The sequence below is a fragment of the Bufo bufo genome, chromosome 7, assembly GCF_905171765.1.
Source record: "Bufo bufo chromosome 7, aBufBuf1.1, whole genome shotgun sequence".
Taxonomy (NCBI): Eukaryota; Metazoa; Chordata; class Amphibia; order Anura; family Bufonidae; genus Bufo; species Bufo bufo.
The window spans coordinates 198,517,939-198,539,129 of NC_053395.1; the positions used below are offsets into that span (position 1 = coordinate 198,517,939).

General features: G+C 42.5%; 1 protein-coding gene and 1 long non-coding RNA gene across 5 annotated transcripts in view; one reads left to right on the forward strand and one right to left on the reverse strand.

Moving 5' to 3' along the window:
* Positions 1 to 1,925: 1,925 nt before the first annotated feature.
* LOC121008888 lies at positions 1,926 to 19,002 on the reverse strand. The gene is made up of 3 exons (XR_005780633.1): positions 18,992 to 19,002; positions 4,292 to 4,297; positions 1,926 to 2,057 (listed from the first exon to the last, which is right to left on the reverse strand). It is a non-coding gene; the product is annotated as an uncharacterized LOC121008888 (long non-coding RNA).
* RBMS1 (RNA binding motif single stranded interacting protein 1) overlaps positions 2,054 to 21,191 on the forward strand; it is a 173,286-nt gene continuing 154,148 nt past the window's right edge. For all 4 annotated transcript variants that reach the window (XM_040441624.1, XM_040441626.1, XM_040441625.1 and 1 more), the window contains exon 1: positions 2,054 to 2,216. In XM_040441624.1, the coding sequence (XP_040297558.1) occupies positions 2,166 to 2,216 (51 nt within the window). In that variant the 5' untranslated portion in view covers positions 2,054 to 2,165. The remainder of the gene's footprint in view (positions 2,217 to 21,191) is intronic.

Below are 21,191 nucleotides of genomic sequence, written 5' to 3' on the forward strand. Positions count from 1 at the left end.
GGTCCTTTGACAGGTCATGAAGAAAGAACAGAAGACGATCAATTGGAGGAGGTGAGTTAATTATTTTTTAACCCTCATTGGCACTGCCCACTGCGCCACCAATGTTTATTATATTGAGGGGGGGCGCACTGCACCACCAATGTTTATTATATTGGGGGGGGCGCACTGCGCCACCAATGTTTATTATACTGGGGTGTTGGGGGGGCGCACTGCGCCACCAATGTTTATTATACTGGGGGGGCGCACTGCGCCACCAATGTTTATTATACTGGGGTGTTGGGGGGGGCGCACTGCGCCACCAATGTTTATTATATTGAGGGGGGGCGCACTGCGCCACCAATGTTTATTATACTGGGGTGTTGGGGGGGCGCACTGCGCCACCAATGTTTATTATATTGGGGGGGCGCACTGCGCCACCAATGTTTATTATATTGGGGGGGGCGCACTGCGCCACCAATGTTTATTATACTGGGGTGTTGGGGGGGCGCACTGCGCCACCAATGTTTATTATATTGGGGGGGGCGCACTGCGCCACCAATGTTTATTATATTGGGGGGGCGCACTGCGCCACCAATGTTTATTATATTGGGGGGGCGCACTGCGCACAACGATGGGTTAGGGAAATTTCACAGCAGAGTGCGCATGCGCTGGGAGCCTCGCCGGCGGTTAGGGTAGGGAAAAATTATGGGCCAGTGCACAGGTGCGGTGATCGGATGGATGTTCTCAGCTGGACACCGGCCGACACTGCGCATGCGCTGGGAGCCTCACCAGCGGTTAGGGTAGGGAAAAAGCACTGGCCCGTACGTAATTTTTCCCTTCCCTAACCGCTGGTGAGGCTCCTGGCGCATGCGCACTCTGCTGTGAAACTTCCCTAACCTGTCGTTGTGCGCCTGCGCGGCGCTGCACACCTCCTCACGTCATGTCCGGTGCGACTGGAAGTGACGAGGGTAGGGAAATCTCACGAAGTAGGGAAGTATAACATTACACCGGCCTTTGGGGTGTGTGGGCTGGTAACTACTTGGTTGGATAGTCAGCCAGCCTATGCCATGATGCCAGCAACAAGCAGTGGTTTTTTTTTTTTGGGGGGGGGGGGGGGGGCGCCACAAGGTTAGCTCGCACAGGGCGCCTGAACACCTAAGGCCGGCCCTGGACATATGGAGTACATTCTGTATGTGTTCCGTTTTTTTTGAGGACCCATTGACTCGAATGGAGTCACGGAACGTGATTTGCGGGCGATAATACGACATGTTTTATCTTTCAACGGAACGGAAATACGGAATGCACACAGAGACACTTCAGTTGTTGTTTTTTTTTGCTGACCTATTGAAACGAATGGTTCAGTATAAGTAACGCATACTGAACGCAAAAAACGTTCGTGTGCACGAGCCCTTATGGAGATCGTGGGGGAAGGGGGCATTCAGGGCTTCCAGACCTCACAAAATAACTTTAGAAGTCACGAAATACAAAAAAAAAAGGAGTTAAATGAGTGCCTTCCCAAGAAGTTCTGCAGCAGCAGCTGAGGAGTCGCAGGAAGCCCTGACTAGTGAGAGCCCCCCGCCCCCAGCGCTTGCCCCCCTCACGGCCGCCTGCCCGCAGCTCTCACTGCTCAGCACAGGAAGGAGGTGATGGCTGCACTGAGGAATGTGTGGTATGCCTGGCGGGAGAGTCCATTCTCGGCCGCGGGGGTGCTCGGGGCTGCCCGTTTCAGCATTACACGGCTTTGGCGGAGGCAGTCAGCGGTTATACGCGGCTCGTCTGATCCGTGCAGCCAAGTCTAATTCGTGGCATAATAAATATATAGAAGGGAGAGGACTGACGGTGGAACATTAGGCGATACTGTCAGGAAGGCCCCCCCCGTCGCTGTGTCTTGGTACGTCCCGTGGTAGGTGGGATCGGCTCTGCGGGGAAGTCTCTGGCAGATCAATGAAGTCGCTTTGATGGCAGTGTCGGCCAATTGAGCGGAGCGCCAGGGACACACACAATCCGAACCATCACAGGGGCTTCCAGTTGTCACCCGGCGGGGCGGAGTGAGAGGGGAGACAGCCTGGTGCGGAGGGCTGCACGGAGAGCCGACTTGGGGAAACTTACCTACAAAGTTGCCTTTATTTCTGCCGGAGGGTACACACGGGCACAGCGAGGGGACGGGAGCCGAGCACGGACCGGGAATGATTTTTCCGAGCAGCAGTAACCCTGTGAGAACCCCGTACAGGAAGCAGGTGAGAGAGAAGAGCTCCGCGGTCTGCTGGTTGTACAGATGTGATCGGCTGTCCTGATCGTGCCAATCGGGGACCTCGTGGGGTTGCAGAATCTGTGATCGGCCGTCCTGATTGGGGGGGGGGGGGGGGGTCGTGCAGATGTGATCTGACTGTGCAGAAGCGATAGCTGGTCAGATCTGATGATGCAGAGCCGATCGTTCGCAGATCTGATCGGGTGGGGAGGGCATGCTGCAGATGTGCAGGCTGTAAATGGGATCTTCGGTGTCACTAGGGGGGGATCAGTACGTTGCAGATCTAATGATCTCATGGATGTCTTACAGATGTGATGTGAGGATGGTTAGGCTTTCTAGATCTGGTTGTAGAAGATGTGATCTGTACAGACTGTGTTAGAATATATACAGTATCTGCTGCTCTCTCATATACATGGAGTTATACAGTATCTGCTGCTCTCATATACATGGAGTTATACAGTATCTGCTGCTCTCATATATACATGGAGTTATACAGTATCTGCTGCTCTCATATATACATGGAGTTATACAGTATCTGCTGCGCTCTCATATATACATGGAGTTATACAGTATCTGCTGCTCTCATATATACATGGAGTTATACAGTATCTGCTGCTCTCTCATATATACATGGAGTTATACAGTATCTGCTGCTCTCATATATACATGGAGTTATACAGTATCTGCTGCTCTCATATATACATGGAGTTATACAGTATCTGCTGCTCTCATATATACATGGAGTTATACAGTATCTGCTGCTCTCTCATATATACATGGAGTTATACAGTATCTGCTGCTCTCTCATATATACATGGAGTTATACAGTATCTGCTGCTCTCTCATATATACATGGAGTTATACAGTATCTGCTGCTCTCATATATACATGGAGTTATACAGTATCTGCTGCTCTCATATATACATGGAGTTATACAGTATCTGCTGCTCTCATATATACATGGAGTTATACAGTATCTGCTGCTCTCATATATACATGGAGTTATACAGTATCTGCTGCTCTCATATATACATGGAGTTATACAGTATCTGCTGCTCTCATATATACATGGAGTTATACAGTATCTGCTGCTCTCATATATACATGGAGTTATACAGTATCTGCTGCTCTCATATATACATGGAGTTATACAGTATCTGCTGCTCTCATATATACATGGAGTTATACAGTATCTGCTGCTCTCATATATACATGGAGTTATACAGTATCTGCTGCTCTCTCATATATACATGGAGTTATACAGTATCTGCTGCTCTCTCATATATACATGGAGTTATACAGTATCTGCTGCTCTCATATATACATGGAGTTATACAGTATCTGCTGCTCTCATATATACATGGAGTTATACAGTATCTGCTGCTCTCATATATACATGGAGTTATACAGTATCTGCTGCTCTCATATATACATGGAGTTATACAGTATCTGCTGCTCTCTCATATATACATGGAGTTATACAGTATCTGCTGCTCTCATATATACATGGAGTTATACAGTATCTGCTGCTCTCATATATACATGGAGTTATACAGTATCTGCTGCTCTCATATATACATGGAGTTATACAGTATCTGCTGCTCTCTCATATATACATGGAGTTATACAGTATCTGCTGTGCTCTCATATACATGGAGTTATACAGTATCTGCTGCGCTCTCATATACATGGAGTTATACAGTATCTGCTGCGCTCTCATATACATGGAGTTATACAGTATCTGCTGCGCTCTCATACATGGAGTTATACAGTATCTGCTGCGCTCTCATATATACATGGAGTTATACAGTGTGGCATGTGTATAGGCTCTGGGATACATCCTGTATAATACATATGTGTGTGTGTATATATAATGTATGGATGCTTATACAGTATGGTGTGTGTGTGTATATATATATATATATTACTCTGGAAAGTCCATACATTTGGTGCTATTGCTTATGATGTCTACACGGACAGTATATTATACTATATAAAGGGATCCCCAGACTTTTTGGGATGATGTTAGTTCCCATGTCCCGTGTATTATAGGGGGGGTCTGACGTCCTGCTTGTATATAGGCCGCTGGCTATAGGGCACATAGCATCTTCTATAGACTCCAACTTTTCTGTGTATACTTGTAGTATCGTACATAATAGGTACATGGTTTCCCTATGTATTCCTATAGCTCTATCTTAGTCCTGACAGTTCATGGACTCCATACCAATTCCTAGCAGTATACATCATATAATGCAGTGGGATATATATATATATATATATATATATATATATATATGCGAGGTGGGTCTGTCAAGGCGTCCGGATCTGCTGTCCTGCTTTTCCCTGAGTCATTGGCACATCCTGTGTCCTGCTCCCTGTGTGGTATCAATGGGCTCTGATCATCTTCATTTATAGGAAGAGGCGGCTGTAAGTGATCTGATGCACAGGAACAGTAGGCGACCCGTGCTGCTTCTGTACGTCCTGGCTCCAGTAATATATTCAGGGCATATGCTGCGGTCACCTTGTCTTTTATTACAGCACTGGGGGTATTATAGGCTTGTGTCATTTATAAGATGTCATTGGTGACTGTGTCTAGCCAGATCCAGTGCAATCTGCTAGATGCAATCCAGTCAATACTGTAAAAGCAAAGGCCATCTGTTTTCACCCGTACTGGGGGGTTATTTTTTATTTTTTTTCTAAGGCATGTATAGAAAAGTGTAACAAATACTTAGAAATCGCATTTTAGTATTTTTGCTCCGGGGAGGTTTACTTAGTGCTTCGACATTATTGACACAGATGTTTTAATACATTTGGAAGCCCTAGAGGCACATCAGTCAGGTGTACACCTTGGATGTTTGTTTTCTAGTTTTTTATTTATTTATTATTTAGATAGGCGATTGATGGCCGGTTTAGTCTTTTTATCTTGTTTGTTTATTTAATATTTTATTTGTTGCTTTTATTTTGCTAAAAGATTCAGTGCAACAAAAGCAAAACCCATAAAATGGCATTGTATCAAACACACCCTGCCCTCTGCAGCCACCCCGTGAAGGCCAAATTGTTAGTTACAGTATTTTCTCACTCCACCTGTAACTCTTTAATTAAGTGGTTCACCCTTTAGGTTGTGTTTGTTGTCAGTGCAACCACAGGGTGTTAGCATTGAGATGCAAAAAAAACCAAAAAAAAAAAAACCTTCTGAGGGTGAGGCCTCTTACTGGAAGGGCTGTACCGTGTGCGGATGTGACTCCTCTGCCTGGTCTTGTGTATGCAGATAAGATTCAGTGCATGCATTCAGAGACCTCTGTGAATCAGCAGCACACACAGACTTCCCTTTTTTTTTTCTTTTTTTTTTATTCCATTCATTGCAGAAGATGAATGCGCTGGCATTATTCTGCCATGAGAGTGGGGTACCGGTGGTGTTTGTCTCAGAGCTCCTTTATTTTTTTGTCACTGGTCTCTATACACGAGTCAGGCGCTGCGCCATATTGGCCTGCACTTGGCTTCGACAGAAGTCACATCAGCTGGCACGTGTGACTCTCTCTCTCTCTCTCTCTCTCTCTCTCTCTCTCTCTCTCTCTCTCTCTCTCTCTCTCTCTCTCTCTCTCTCTCTCTCTCTCTCTCTCTCTCTCTCTCTCTCTCTCTCTCTCTCTCTCTCTCTCATGATCTTTTCTTATGGACAGAGTTGTTATATTGGGTTCTGTAGACCTATAAGGGATTCTGGGACAAGTCAGAATGCATAGGAAAAAGCCACGATAAGATATTGTGTCAATGGAAATTTTTTATTTTATTTTATTTTAATTTTTTTTTAAATTAAGGGATTTTGAGACAAGTCAAAATGCGTAGGTAAAAGCCAGTGGTAGCAGCAAATACAGTGAAGGAGTTTAAGCATGCATGGGATAGGCATAAGGCCATCCTTCATATAAGATAGGGCCAGGGGCTATCCATAGTATTCAATATATTGGGCAGACTAGATGGGCCAAATGGTTCTTATCTGCCGACACATTCTATGTTTCTATATTGTGTCAATGAAGAAAAAAAATGTAAAGATTAAAAAAATGTTTTTTAAATTAAGGGATTCTGGGATAAGTCAAAATGCGTAGGTAAAAGCCACAATAGATATTGTGTCAATGAAAAAAATAAATACATTAAAAAAAAAAATGTTTCAAAAATTCTGTATGGTTTCACTGGCAGTGATCATCTCCTGCATGCAGAGAATAATGATGCTATTTCAATGCCATTAAAGCAAATGTTTAATTCTAGTTTATTTTGCAGCTCTCATTGAAGTCTCTGTGCATGCGTTTCATCATTCAGGGAGAGAGAAGTGACAGCTTTGCCCTGTGCACATAGCTGGGGAATAATGGGGAGGTCTCTTGTGACTGCCTATTATAGGCGACTGTTCAAAATCAAAGCTGCAGCAAGACGGTATAATAAAAAATAAAAATACAAAATAATAATAAAAAACGATGAATTTGCTAAACTGTGGGTTTCATGAAGATATTGATGTGTTTCAGAGGGGCCTCCTCTCAAACATTAATGTGAGTGCATTAGAGGGTGGCCTCTCGTTACATCATGAGTGATGCAGCTCCAGCAGGAGGTCTCGGGTTGCTTTATAACGATAATATATTGCTCTTTTTGTCTAGTTTTATGTGGCAGCGATCGTTCTGGACACACTTAATGCATGCTAGATGGATATAAGGTGTCCTGCGATGACAGGTGCTCAGCTTCCTCCAGAGGTGTCAGACATTTTAGGACTTAATAGCTTGTTAACTAAATAAGAATTTAGGCGAGAACAGATTAGCTTGTTTGATTGTTACCTTTCAGAGTATTCATCAAGCAAGGTAAAAAAAAAAATTGTGTACTATTTCATCTAAGGCTACTTTCACACTAGCGTTTTTCTTTTCCGGCGCTGAGTTCCGTCCTAGGGGCTCAAATCCGGAAAAGAACTGATCAGTTTTATCCCCATGCATTCTGAATGGAGAGTCAGTCCTTCAGGATGCATCAGGATGTCTTCAGTTCAGTCTTTTTGACTGATCAGGCTTTTCAGAAAAACGTAGCATGCAGTATTTTTACCTCCGGCCAAAAAGCCTGAACACTTTGACTGAACGCCTGATCAGGCCTTTTTCCCATTGACTTGCATTAACGCCGGATCTGGCACTGTGTGTTCAGTCAAAACGGATCCGGCTTTTGCATGTTAAGCCCGAAAAATGTGAAAAAAAAGTTAAAGTCCATAAATGGCGGATCCGTTTTTTCCAATGCATTTTTTCATTGTGATCAAAATCCTGATCAGGATTCAAATGTAATCCGTTTTCACACGTTTTTCCGGATCCGGCGGGCAGTTCCGGTGTCGGAATTGAACGCCGGATTAAAACAACGCTAGTGTGAAAGTAGCCTAAGGCCTCCTGCACACGGCCGTTTTTTTTTCCCGTTTACTGGCCGTTTTTTGCGTTCCGTATACGGTCCGTATACGGAACCATTCATTTCAATGGGTCCGCAAAAAAAAACGGAATGTACTCCGTATGCATTCCGTTTCCGTTTTTCCGTTCCGTTTTAACATAGAACATGTCCTATTATTGCCCGCAAATCACGTTCCGTGGCTCCATTCAAGTCAATGGGTCCGCAAAAAAAAACGGAACACATACGGAAATGCATCCGTATGTCTTCCGTTTCCGTTCCGTTTTTAGCTGAACCATCTATTGAAAATGTTATGCCCAGCCCAATTTTATCTATGTAATTACTGTATACTGTATATGCCAAACGGAACGGAAAAACGGAACAGAAACGGAAACAAAAAACGGAACAACGGATCTGTGAAAAACGGACCGCAAAACACTGAAAAAGCCATACGGTCGTGTGCAATAAGCCTAAGGGTTAGGCCTTTTGTAGGCCTTTGTATGAAACGTTAAAAAAAAAATATATATTTTTTATTTATATCGCCTTTTTTCATACATGACCTACTGTCTGCAAAGTCCCAGAGGGCAGATTGTGATGGAAACAGACATTTATCCTTTCTTGGAAGGCTCTTCATTTCCAAAGACTTTTTGACCCCTGAAGTCCTTTCTATTCTGTAGGATTTCCTGTCTTCCTTATTGATAAGTACATACGTTTAAATTCAGGCTAGTTAAAAAAAAAAAAAAAAAAAAGATATTTATTAAAAGGTCATGCAACTTGTTAGTCGCAATGCTTTTACTTTACAATATGGGAGAAAATCGTAGAGAATGTTTTGTCATTAAATTTAATGTCTGTTTTTGCTTTAGTTTTTCATTTTTGACCTAAAAGAGAGAAACCGAACCAACTGTGACATCTGCACCTCGATAACTAAACAAATTTGTGCAGCATTTGCTTAAAGGTTAATCCATTGATTCAAATAAAAAATGTCCATTTTTAACCTATATTTTATCTTAATAAATAAAAATTAGACTCCACTTATTTATTCATCAAAGGTTGGAGCAGCAGTTACTTATTCTCTGCCAGTTTACTGCTGACCAAGGTGACTGCAGACATATTGATTTTTTGACTCGTGAAGCCCCCTATTCCCATTAGGCCAGGTTGACACAGTTGTTTTTTTTTAATAACCTTTGTTTTCTTTTAAGTCATAAGTAGAATGCAAAAAAAAAGAGGAGGAATAGAAGTCTTTGTTTTATACTATTCGTACATGCAATGTAAATCATTCCTTGCACATGTCTGATTGTAGGCAGCAGGTTATAGAGCAGGAGGAGCTGAGCAGATTGATACATAGATTTGTGGGAAAAGATTCAGCGTAGCTTGTAACTTGATTAATCTCTGGGCTTAGGAGTCCAGTGGGCGGTCCTATTCTCTATGTGCATGCTGTCAGTCATTAACCTTAACATGCCTACTGGACTCCTAAACCCAGATTGAAATGAATAAAGGATAGGTTATACTGAATCTTCTCCAATAAAACGATATATCAATCTGCTCAGCTTCTCCTGCAGATCAGACCCCATGGATCTAACGATAGATGCTACACATGGTTTTATCAAAACTGTCTTTAAAAATATATGTATATTCTCTATTCACTAGCCCCATAGTAGACTGGAGATTTTCACACCCTTTAGGGCAAATTACAGAATGGGATGTGTAGGACACGTAACTGCAATTACATCTGTCACTCTGTTCTCTACATTCCTGGAAAATCCCAATGACAGACTGACTCGCTGAGTTGTGCCAGGACAGACCGTAGACAAATCTATAAATCTATAAATCTATAAAGCTTGGTTTACTTCTTAATTGGATTATAAAGTCAAGGTATAGAGATAGTAAAGTAAAAAAACTCTCGTTTTACAGTAGAAGTCAGTGGGCAGATGGGACTAAATGCGTGACATATGTTAGCACGGTATTTGTTTGGCTCCACCTGACAAAAAGCAGAAATACCTCTTTGCTTTTTCATTAAAGCAAATACTAGTTCCCTAAAACGAGTCCCAATTATGTTAGAAATCCAGTTTCTATTTACCAAATCTATACTGATTTTGATAGAACTGGTAAAGCCAAGTTCACATTTCCATCAGAGGCTTCGTTCGAGGTCTTCACCGCAAATTCTGTCAAAAATATCAGACAAAAAAGTCCTGCATGCAGGACTATTTTGTCCCGTAAAATGGCAGGTTTCCAATAGAAACCTAACCATAATGGGATCCATCTGGTCCGTTAGTTTAGGTGCCAGATCCAGCACTTCTGTTCTTCCAGTTGTTCGGCTCCTACATCAGAGCAGAACAATAGAAATCAATTCCCATATATTTTATTTTTGCAGAGTTCTTGATATAGATCACCTGTAGGGTCCAAATTGATTTTAATAATAATCTTTATATAGCGCCACCATATTCCGCAGCGCTTTACAATTTAGAGGGTTTATGTACAAAACAAAAGACATGACAACGTAACTTGCTAATATACAACTGAAATGCTAGGAGTGAGGGCCCTGCTCGCAAGAGCTTACAATCTATGATTTTAGAAAAAAATTGTCTTCAGTCTGGCCTGGCATCACGGTCATTGCAATTTTTCAGAAATGATAAATGTAATTGCATTTGCGTCCTACACATCCCATTCAGTGATTTGCCCTAAAGCAGGGATGTCAAACTCGTGGACCCTCCAGCTGTTGCAAAACTACAACTCCCAGCATACCCCGATAGCAGTTATCGGTCTGGACATGATGGAAGTTGTAGTTTTGCAACTGCTGGAGGTCCACAACTTCCATCATGTCCGGACAGATAACCGCTATCGGGGTATGCTGGGAGTTGTAGTTTTGCGACAGCTGGAGGGTCCACGAGTTTGACATCCCTGCCCTAAATGGTGTGAGAATCTCCAGTGTATCATGGGGCTATAGCCAAGGCGACAGAGAAAGCCGGCTACTCCCACCACACCCCCTATTCAGTGTCCCAGCTGCAAATGAAGCAACCACTGTACTCCAAAGGACCTGATTTAATAGAGAAAATATTCAGTGTCCATAATCCCCGTCCCAGCAGGGAGGGCTGGCGGGAACATTTGTTTGGCAGTAAACATTTACTTCCTATACATGGACAGAATACAAGGCTCTTCATACTCCAAATCCATCACTTGACATTCATAGCTCTACGATTCCCAGGCAATCCAATTAGAGCTTTGTGGGATCTAAAACTTTTGCAAACATGAGGTATGAGGTCTGCTCCATCTGTTTTTACTCATTTATCCCCCAACTCTTTTGTCACCCTGCAAACAGGCAGTGTTACACTGGATTTTCTTTGCTCTGTAATCTGTTTGCCTAGTTGCTGACCCCATGTTGAGGGGGGCGGGGAGGGTTCAAAAGAGGTGATGAAGAGGTAAGCAAGCCTAGGTTGTAAAATAAAGGCTAGAGAGAGAGAGATAGAGAAAGCAATGAAACTCGCTTTATAGTCACATTTTTCAATCATTTTATGATGGAATCTGGTGACTTTATTATACAATTTTACTTGTTTTTGTTGACTAGATATATAGTGTATGTGTGTATATATATATATATATATATATATATATATATATATATATTATTTTTTTTTACCTGGCTTTCAGCAGATTATCAGGGTGTTATAACACGTGGGGAATTTAGCAATACCTTCTAGTGTTTGGCCTTGATAGAAACTAAACTAAAGTGTGGAATTAAGCCCTTCATGCTCCCCTCCCCCCCCCCCCCCCTTCTGAGCCAAATCTGTGTCCTTTCTGTGCACACAGTTCAGCATGGAAATGGCTTATCCCCTTGCTCTCTAGGCACACTGAAAGTGTTCTTAATGGGAATGATGCAAGGGGTTACGTCCTATTAAGAAAGGCAGCGTGTGTAATTAAATTTAAAATAATTTGGGTCTCGTTGCGTACAGCGCTATGGAATACGTTGGAGCCATAGAAACGCCACATACATGCTACATAAAATAAATAATGGTTAGTTCCATAGCATGAGATTTGTTTATCACTTTGTGGTTATATTTTGACTTTTTTAGATTCGTTTTTAAAACATCTTGGGAAGAATATTGCACATTTATAAAAAATTATTTCTTTAAGCTGACCATTTTAAGCAAAAAAAATTTAATTCCAAAAAAGTAATTTCTACATCCAAATATATTCCAATTTCTCCAAACAGTTTTTGCAATTTAAAAAAAATATTTTGTAAATGATAGGGCCAGGTTCCAGTTGTAGACAATAGCAAGTATCTACTGTAATATAGAGTAGATGTTTTTTATATTACATTTTTATCGGGTATTTTTACGTCCTATAGTAAGACATCACCAGATAAATTGGAACAAATATTTTTGGGCTGGGAACCATTATTTTTTTTTTTTTTTAATGCCCTTGTGGTCCTTCATGCAATTAGCGTAAAAGCCGTACAATATTGTTATCTGATAGTTTGTTCAGCTCTGTGTATTTGAAATAAATTCCCGGGAAGGTAAAATGGATGCCTCCCCAGTGTCCAATGCAATTTGTAGTTCCTATGGTAACCCGGGGCAGCAGAGAATAAAAATGATTTGTAACACTGAAACCATAACATTTAAAGAGGCAGGGAGCAGGAAATACTCAGGGAAAGACCCTGCCATATGTGTTAAACAGATAAGAGTTTTGGGGGGTATTTACAGCGTGCGGATGTTCTGGATTATTGTTGGATTCCCACCGTAAAGTTGGAATTTTAGGAAGTTCTATCATGATATAGGAAATATTTTTTTTAAAAATTGTAATACTGTGGCTTTAATAGGTAGGAATCATAAAATTATATAAAAATTTAATTATAAGTTGAACTTCAATATTCATGGTTTCAGTGATCCAATTCGTTTTCACCATATCCTCCTAAAAAAAAAAAAATCTCAGTCTTGTCCGGTTTAGTAGACTGGGTAATGTTTAGGTCTTGATTCCTCAGTAGACAGCAGTTTCAGGAAGGGACGTGAAATTTTAGTGTATGAGCATGAGAGGAAGTAGAAGCTGCAAGCACAAAATACAAAAATATAACAACATATCGCTACATGCAGCGGTCAGCGGCTAACTATACCGTTTAGGAGTCAGTGTGACCTATTTTTATTTATTTTTAGCATAAAGTAACCAAAAAGTTTGGATGTGTTTCAGGATATATGTGAGGCTACTTTCACACTTACGTTCTTGTTTTCCGCTATTGAGATCCGGCAGAGGATCTCAATACCGTAAAAAAAAAAAAAACATTCCCGTTTAGTATTCTGAATGGAAAGAGATCCCGTTCAGGACGTCTTCCGTTCCATCAGCATTACATTTTGTGACCGGACACAAAACCGCTGCAAGCTGCGGGTTTGTGTCAGGTCATATAAACGGGAAAAAAACGGATCCGTCACTGAAAACAACGTAAGTCAATGTATTTTGTGATGGATCCATTTTTAATTTTTTTTCTCCATATTTTATTTATTTGTTTTTTATATCGCACAATCACATCCTAACGGGGCAAAATCAAAACGATTCTGTTTCATTCCGGTATTGAGATCTTCTGCCGGATCTCAATACTAGAATTAACAACGCAAGTGGGAAAGTAGCCTGACAGCATTTCTCTCATTTACTTTTTTTTTTTTATATATATACTAACTATTGCATGGTAATAACACTGCTATAGTGAAACCTCTTTACAAGATCTGATTGTTTTCCTTAGATGTGTTGCTGAAAGATTTTTTATTTTATTTTTCTCTAAAGACTTTTTGACTTTCAGTACTGGACGGTATATGGTAAAGTTTCATAAAAGTCTTGATTTATGCAATAGATGGCTTTGGCGGCAGAGGTGCGAAGTAACAAATGTCATTGTTTCCTGTGAAGCCATTTACAGTACATGTGACACAATTACAGCAACAGTAATAATTATTGGGCAAGAGAAAATGGGTTCATTATGTGCTGATGGGGATGCCAGATGGGACCTGCAAATTGAGGAGGAAGATATTTTACATTGTATGTTCTTTTGGATATACTGAGTTTATAGCTGTGTAATAAATAGATTTATTTTATTTATTTATTTATTTATTTTTTTGCTTTATCTTTCTTTTTTCCTATTGGCAATTGAAAAAATGTGTCCAAAGGTTGGACTCCACAGTTCTGTTGTGGAACAGATGTTGGAAATCTCTCTTCAAAGCAGCTGGAGTTCCCACCCAGTGCAAATCATGGAAGTCGTTCCGGTCAAGAAGACCTGCAATGTACAGAGAATTGTTTGTAGAATTCCCATAGGACCGGGCTAAAATGTTCTCATATGCAGCCCTTCCCGGAACAATTTTATTATTCGTTTTTTTTCTTTTGCTTTGTGGAGCAGGGGAAGGATCATCAGTTTCTCAGATACTTGATTTTACTCAGATGCACATTGAAGTACAGAGCCGTTAGTGACAATGATTTACGGCACTGTGGGTTCATACAGTGCCACATTATTTTTTATTTTATTTTTTTTGCTTTATTGTGAAGGTTCCTACTGTTTCTTCCAGACTGTGAAAGGAAGTCTTTGTCGTTGGCTGTGCACAAAAATGTATGAAGTCGTTTTGTAGAAATCTGGCTAATGTACGTAATATGTCAGATGTAGAGTTCTGGAATTTGTAAGTTCCTCTTTATAATTATCTGTTACTATATTGGAAAGTTCTAATGGAAACCAGAATAACTATTCATTTTGCCCTAAAGAAGAAAAAAAATAGTACAACTTTTCGGTTTGTTTTAGTTGGTATGATCTTATTTGCAAGACAGAGACCTCCATCTGTAGACAGCTGTTTCAGGGTTCTTGCCCCTCTTTAGTACAGGGCAGGTTCCTGGTTGGCTCAATGAAATGTCAACCAGTAAGACTAAGTTCACTTCTGCAGCATCCCAGATCCGGGAGGTTGTTCCAGCAGAGAACAGCCTGCAGCAGTTCTCCGGATCCGGCATTGCCAGATAGTGCCTCACACCGCAGGAGCCCACAGACTATAATGACATCTGGTGGGGATCCAGATGTTTTCTGGTGAAATTCCAGCTTTTGGACGGACAAAAACCATTGCGTGCAGCTGAAACCCAGCACCCGTGCTAGAAAGAGCCCGGATCCCCTCCAGATCCCATTGTAGTCTGTGAGGTCCGGCAGTGTGCTATGCCAGATTCAGAGAGCTCTGGCAGCCTGTTCTCTGCCGCAACAGCCTTACCTGCCCGGTACTGGCTGGCTTGATGAAATAACCCACCCCCATGCTATTGCTATTCAGCTTAGAACTGGAAACAGATATACGGTAACTATCTACTTTTCTGTGTCTTTGACTCTTTTTACACCTACCTCAACCGGTGTGAAAGGGCCATGTCTAAGCAGAATTATACAATGTGGCAGGAGAGGTCATGAGTATCTCATGAGTGGGGTCAGAATCTTGACCAGTGATGGCCAGTTCGCCCGCGAACACATGCGGGCTGCCATCTTAAATCACAAGTCCGGCAATGCACAGGTAAGTCCTTACCTGTGCCTGCGCTGCGGGCCGGTCTGAAACTAATGCGATCACCAGGAGCAGGCAGTTCCGAGAACAGCCACCGGGGGCCTTCATCGGGCTGTTCTCGGAACTTCCTGCTCCCGGTGACCGGGAGCCATCACTGCTCTTGACACCCCCACCAGTCAGCTGTTTCAAAGGTCTACAGCTCTTGGACAAGCACTCCACACAGCATACCAATCACAGCGCTGTGCATTGTGTAGTGGCTGTACTTGGTATTGCAGCCCAGGCCCGTTCACTTGAATGGGACTAAGCTGAACATAGGCCATGTGTCCAATGAATGTGATGTCGCTAGCCTAGGAAAAGGTCAATGCGTTTAATGGAGAACCCTGTTCTGTTCAAACAGCTGATATTGGGGCTGCCAGGAGTTGGACCACCACTGATCATATGACCTATCCTGAGTAAAGTTCGTCAATATTTTACTCCTTGGAAATCCTTTTAAAAACCTTGGACGTTTTTTAGCATGAGGAAGAGAAATATCCAGCACATATGGGTTGCCAGTGTACCTTGAAATATGTTGCTGGTACCCAACGTTTTGGGTTACTTTGTATTGATTGCTATGCAAGTTCTTATTGTCTGATTGTTAGTCAAAATTAAAGTAGCTCCTAAAGGCTACAGTAATTTATCCACCTTCTGAGTTAGGCTACTTTTACACTGGCGGTTTGGCTTTCCGTTTGTGAGATCCGTCATGGGCTCTCACAAGCGGTCCAAAACGGATCAGTTTTGCCCTAATGCATTCTAAATGGAAAAGGATCCGCTCAGAATGCATCAGTTTGCCTCCGATCAGTCACTATTCCGCTCTGGAGCCGGACACCAAAACGCTGTTTGCAGCGTTTTGCTGTCCGCCTGACGAAGCGGAGCCAAACGGTCCGTCCTGGCAAACAATGTAAGTCAATGGGGATGGATCCGGATTCTGCACAATAGAAAACTGATCCGTCCACCTTTGACTTTTAGTGGTGTTAAAGACGGATCCGTCATGGCTATAGAAGACATAATACAACCGGATCCGTTCATGACAAATGCATGCGGTTGTATTATTGTAATGGAAGCGTTTTTGTAGATCTATGACGGATCTGCAAAAAACTCTAGTGTGAAAGTAGCCTTAAAGGGTTTCTGTCACCCCACAAAACTCGTTTAGTTTTTTTTTGGATAGTTATATTCCTTATAGGGCGATATAGGAGAATATAATAGTCTTACTTTCATGCGGCCGATTCTTTATAAAACGAAGTTTTATAATATGTAAATGAGGGCTCTACCAGCAAGTAGGGCGTCTACTTGCTGGTAGCTGCTGCAGAAATCCGCCCCCTCGCTGTGTTGATTGACAGGGCCAGCCGTGATCTCCTCCTCCGGCCGGCCCTGTCAGTATTTCAAAAATCGCGCGCCTCTGGTCATTCGGCGCAGGCGCTCTGAGATGAGGAGGCTCGTCTCCTCAGCACTCCCTCAGTGCGCCTGCGCCGATGACATCACCGAAAGAGAAGACGTCATCGGCGCAGGCGCACTGAGGGAGTGCTGAGGAGACGAGCCTCCTCATCTCAGAGCGCCTGCGCCGAATGACCAGAGGCGCGCGATTTTTGAAATACTGACCGGGCCGGCCGGAGGAGGAGATCCCGGCTGGCCCTGTCAATCAACACGACGAGGGGGCGGATTTCTGCAGCAGCTACCAGCAAGTAGACACCCTACTTGCTGGTAGAGCCCTCATTTACATATTATAAAACTTCGTTTTATAAAGAATCGGCCGCATGAAAGTAAGTAAGACTATTATATTCTCCTATATCGCCCTATAAGGAATCTAACTATCCAAAAAAAAATATATGAGTTTTGTGGGGTGACAGAAACCCTTTAACAACATTCTGTCCCAAACTAATGTCTTGGGCATTTACTGTATGGTCATATAGGATATAGTCGTACCTTTTGGGGCTTTGGGAAGCAATAAACAATAATGTCTTTATGAGAGCAGAATAGGTATTGGGATTTTAAATATCCTATAGACATGGGGATTAGGAAGCTACTGAACTCCTAGAAGTAAGTCTAGTTGTAAATGGTACTCTAGGATGTTGGGTGGCCTCTAGAATGAAGATGAGTTTATTGACTGTTACAAATGTGTTTTCTCCATGTAGGTGTAGTCAAACACACATGGTCCATTGACAGCTTCTTGACCCTGTCGAGGATCATGAGGGTCTAATTAAGTTAACTTAGAAAACTGCTCCGTCAAGTCTAAGATTTGGTGACCTCGTAGAACTAGTTTAAGAAAGCCACTCCTAAGGGAATATTGGCTAGTCATGAACTTAAGAGGTTGAACAAGGATTTGGAAACCATGGCTGCTGTCTACCAGATATAGCTCCACATCTTGTGTGTTCTATTATCTTTATTTACTTTAGTGGGCTGCAATGCCAGACACAAGCAGACAAAAGTGCGGCGCTGGTTTCGGAAGAAAGCACCCTTATTTTTCTTATCCTTTAAACTTCAGATTTTTGGAGCCACATTAGTCAGTATATTGTATCAAGTAATTTCATTTAAGCCCCATCCCGACACAGCCCAAACCTGCCTCGGAAAGTCCACCTCTGGGTGGAGTTTGACTAAGACCTGCCTATTTTGGGCTGGGACAAATTTGCTGAAAATTTTGGATCACCCAATCAGATTTAGGACTGTTGAAAACTATACACACAGTCTAAACCAAAAATAGGTTACACCAAAAGAAAAGATATTGATCAATCAAGAACAATAAATCACTTACAAACCCCTCAAAAAGAAGCTAACTCAGCAATACATATATGAAGAGACCTACAACAAAACACTGCGGCTAAATAGCTGTGGTTAAAAATACAATTCTATTGGAAATATATTAAAAAAACATACAAAAACAGATGACAAATGTAAAAATACTGAGTGCGGTACATCACTGGGAGATGTATATCATGAGTATGACCAAAAGAGGAGTAAAAGGAGGGAATGCTAAAAAGTAACCTACTGAAAGGGCGTCCTTGCATATAAAGTGCCAAGTGCTATGCTGATAATGTGCAGAGAAAGCCCTATTGCATATCAGAGGCAGTATCCCTACCCTACCTATAAATTCAAAGTAACATATAATATATGAAAGTTTTGACACACCCTTACAAAGATGATATCTCCTCAGAAAGACCGCACACCCCGACACGCGTTTCGGTGGAACGCCTTCATCTGGTGGCACACAGTATTACAGACAGTAGTGGTGCAGGTTCTGGAAGAAAGCAACCGTGTTTTTCTAATCTCAAATTCTTTATAGTAACTGTTTAGTCCTTCCCTTGGTAAAGGTAGGTCCAAATCTCCGCTAAAGGTAATCCGGTAGTCTGTTCCTCTGCCAGAGTCACAGTGTCTGGCATAGTCAAATAACTCCGGACATCACCAGATCCCCATTTCCAGCATAAATGCTGGCTTCTGGGCAGACAAATACCAGTATTTGTCTGGCTGGAGATCATGCCGGAAGACATCATAGTCAGTGGGGGATACAGCCGCGTGTGGCGGCATCCGGCTATGCCAGATACGGTAACTTTGGTAGTCTGTTCCGCTGCCAGAAAAGATTACCGGATTATCTTTAGCGGAGATGTGAACATAGCCTAAGGCTCTTTCCTTTCAGTATGTGTGTGGCAGTTTCCCGATAATCTTCTTTTTCTCTTTGGTGGTTTCAGTAATCTGTAATTGAGAATCATTCTGCCCTTGCTGTAATAGAAATAAGCTCTCCATGCACTGACCTCCTGATGAGCTTGTGAAAGACTTGTGTTTATGGACAACAGCCAATCAGCGGAGGGAGAGAGCAGCAGCTTGAACCAATCAATGAGAAAGGAGGTGTGTGTTAGACTACCGCAGACTCTCTGTAGGCACTGTAGCTGACCGGTGGTCACTGACCACTGAGCTGCTGCAATGGAAGAGAGGTAAAATGCACCAAAGGGGCAGGATCTGAGAAAAATAAATAGCAGGTAATGATCCCCTATAGGAAGTGACTTACATACAATTTATTAGCTGAAGACTGGACAGTCACTCTAAGCAATGGGAAGACTTTTGAATGCATAGTAGGTAACTGGTGCACAAAGACCATGACTAGTAAAAACTGAACTATTGTTCAAGTGTCCCTCACCCCTTCTAAACTATTGAACTGGGCCAACTACCAGTGGTACTGGTATTTTCATAATTTAGGTAGTTGTACCAAATTGTCATATTATCAGACTATTTACTGTAATCCTTCATTTTATTTTATAATTTTTACTATCCAAAGCGCACATCCTGTGTGGATGGAGCGTTAGCCACTATATATAATCAATCTTTTGTGTTCAATAAGCGTCTGCATCTGGGTTTACAGGCCGCAGGAACAAAATAATGACTAATCAGGTTTTCAGATAAAGAGAATGTCTCATTCTTGGCAATCGTTTTCAATTTAAGGATTACAGATGTAACAGATTGTATATAGTGTCACTCGTGAAGATGTCTTGGCGTCAATTCAGAGACGGAGAGGGTTTTGGAAATGATTCCTAAAATAAGAGCTACTTGACAGCAAAAAAAATGCACCTGTAATAAGTTTCAGTTTCTATGTGAAATAATTGTGATCGGGGTAATGTATGTAAAATAAAGAATGGTTTCACTGTCAACTATCAGACTACCATGCGTAAAACGTGCAGGTGGCCCAGATAGTAATATTAATGACCTGAAGTACCAGGGTTCGAATCTATCCATATTCTCATAGGTTTCATCCCTTGTAAACCTACTGATAAGCAGGGTTGGCCTTATGGGTACATGACCAGAGAACATCACATAGCAATATTGGGAGGGGGGTGCCACTGGCTGTGGTATAGTGGCTATCTGGTGTCTGCACCCCCATTCCTGTGCCGGGCACCTATCAAACTGTGGCCAGCCTCGTTGATGAGCTACTGTCTTTTTATGAAATTAGCTCTGATGTGTGTGTATTTCTATGGGATCTGGTGTTCTCTTATAGTGATAAGGCGCATTTACACTGCACTATTATCAGGCCAATTATCAGGTACGTTCGCAATAATTGGCTCCTCTATAGATGCTCGTTCATCGCTTGAATTCATCCTTTATATGCAGACCTCTAAATCATTGTTTCCGGCTAGCAGATTGTGCTGTACAAACATGGATCTGCTGCCGGCAAACAATGAATCTGTACGAGGGTGAGGGAATGCAGTCGCCATCTCTCGTCCCTATACAGTGGAGCTGATTGCTGCCAGCGATGAGCAGGGCGTTAACGGGAGGGAACAAACCCTTCCCCATAATTTCCTGCTCAGCCAGCTTGTGTAAATGCACCATTAGGCCTCATGCACATGACCGTATCCCTTTTGCAGATACCAGTCGTGTGCATGTTGCAACATTTTTTCACGTTGATGGGAATGGACAAGAATAGGACGTGTTCTATTTTATTTTGTTTTTTTCTGGCCAGCGGAATGGACATATGGATACGGACAGTACGCAGGTGGGCTGTCCAGGTTCTGCCGTGCCAATGAAGTGAACGGTTCTGCATCTGATCTGGAAAAGAAATCCGGTTGTGTGCATGGGGCCCAGGCTTTGAACCCCCACCGATCTGATATTGATGACTTAACCTGAGGATAGGTTACCAATATTACCTGTTTCACACCATTAGAAGCGATGACATTAGGGTTGTAGCGGGTATCGAATTATCTATGCCTAATCGATACTTTTGTACCGGTATCACAGCCTAGTATCAGAGAACATGGTGCACACTGCTCTCAGCGCGCGCCATGTTCTCCTCAGCAGCACAGGGGAGAAGGAGTCTCCCCCTCCCCCCTGTGCCGCTGCTGCCAATAAGAGAGAGGGGCGGGCTGTGGCCACTGCGCCACCAATGATAACTCACTCGTTAATACAAATATAGGTGGCGGTTGTTTCTCAGGGGGCGTCTCCTTCTCCCTGGCTGTGACGCTCTCCACTGTGATTGGCCAGCTGATTGCAACTCCTTGTCCCCAGCTTTAAAGCCTTAGATGCTGTGCTATCAAAGAGAAGAGGAGCTGTGAGCCCATGTAGTTATTATTTGG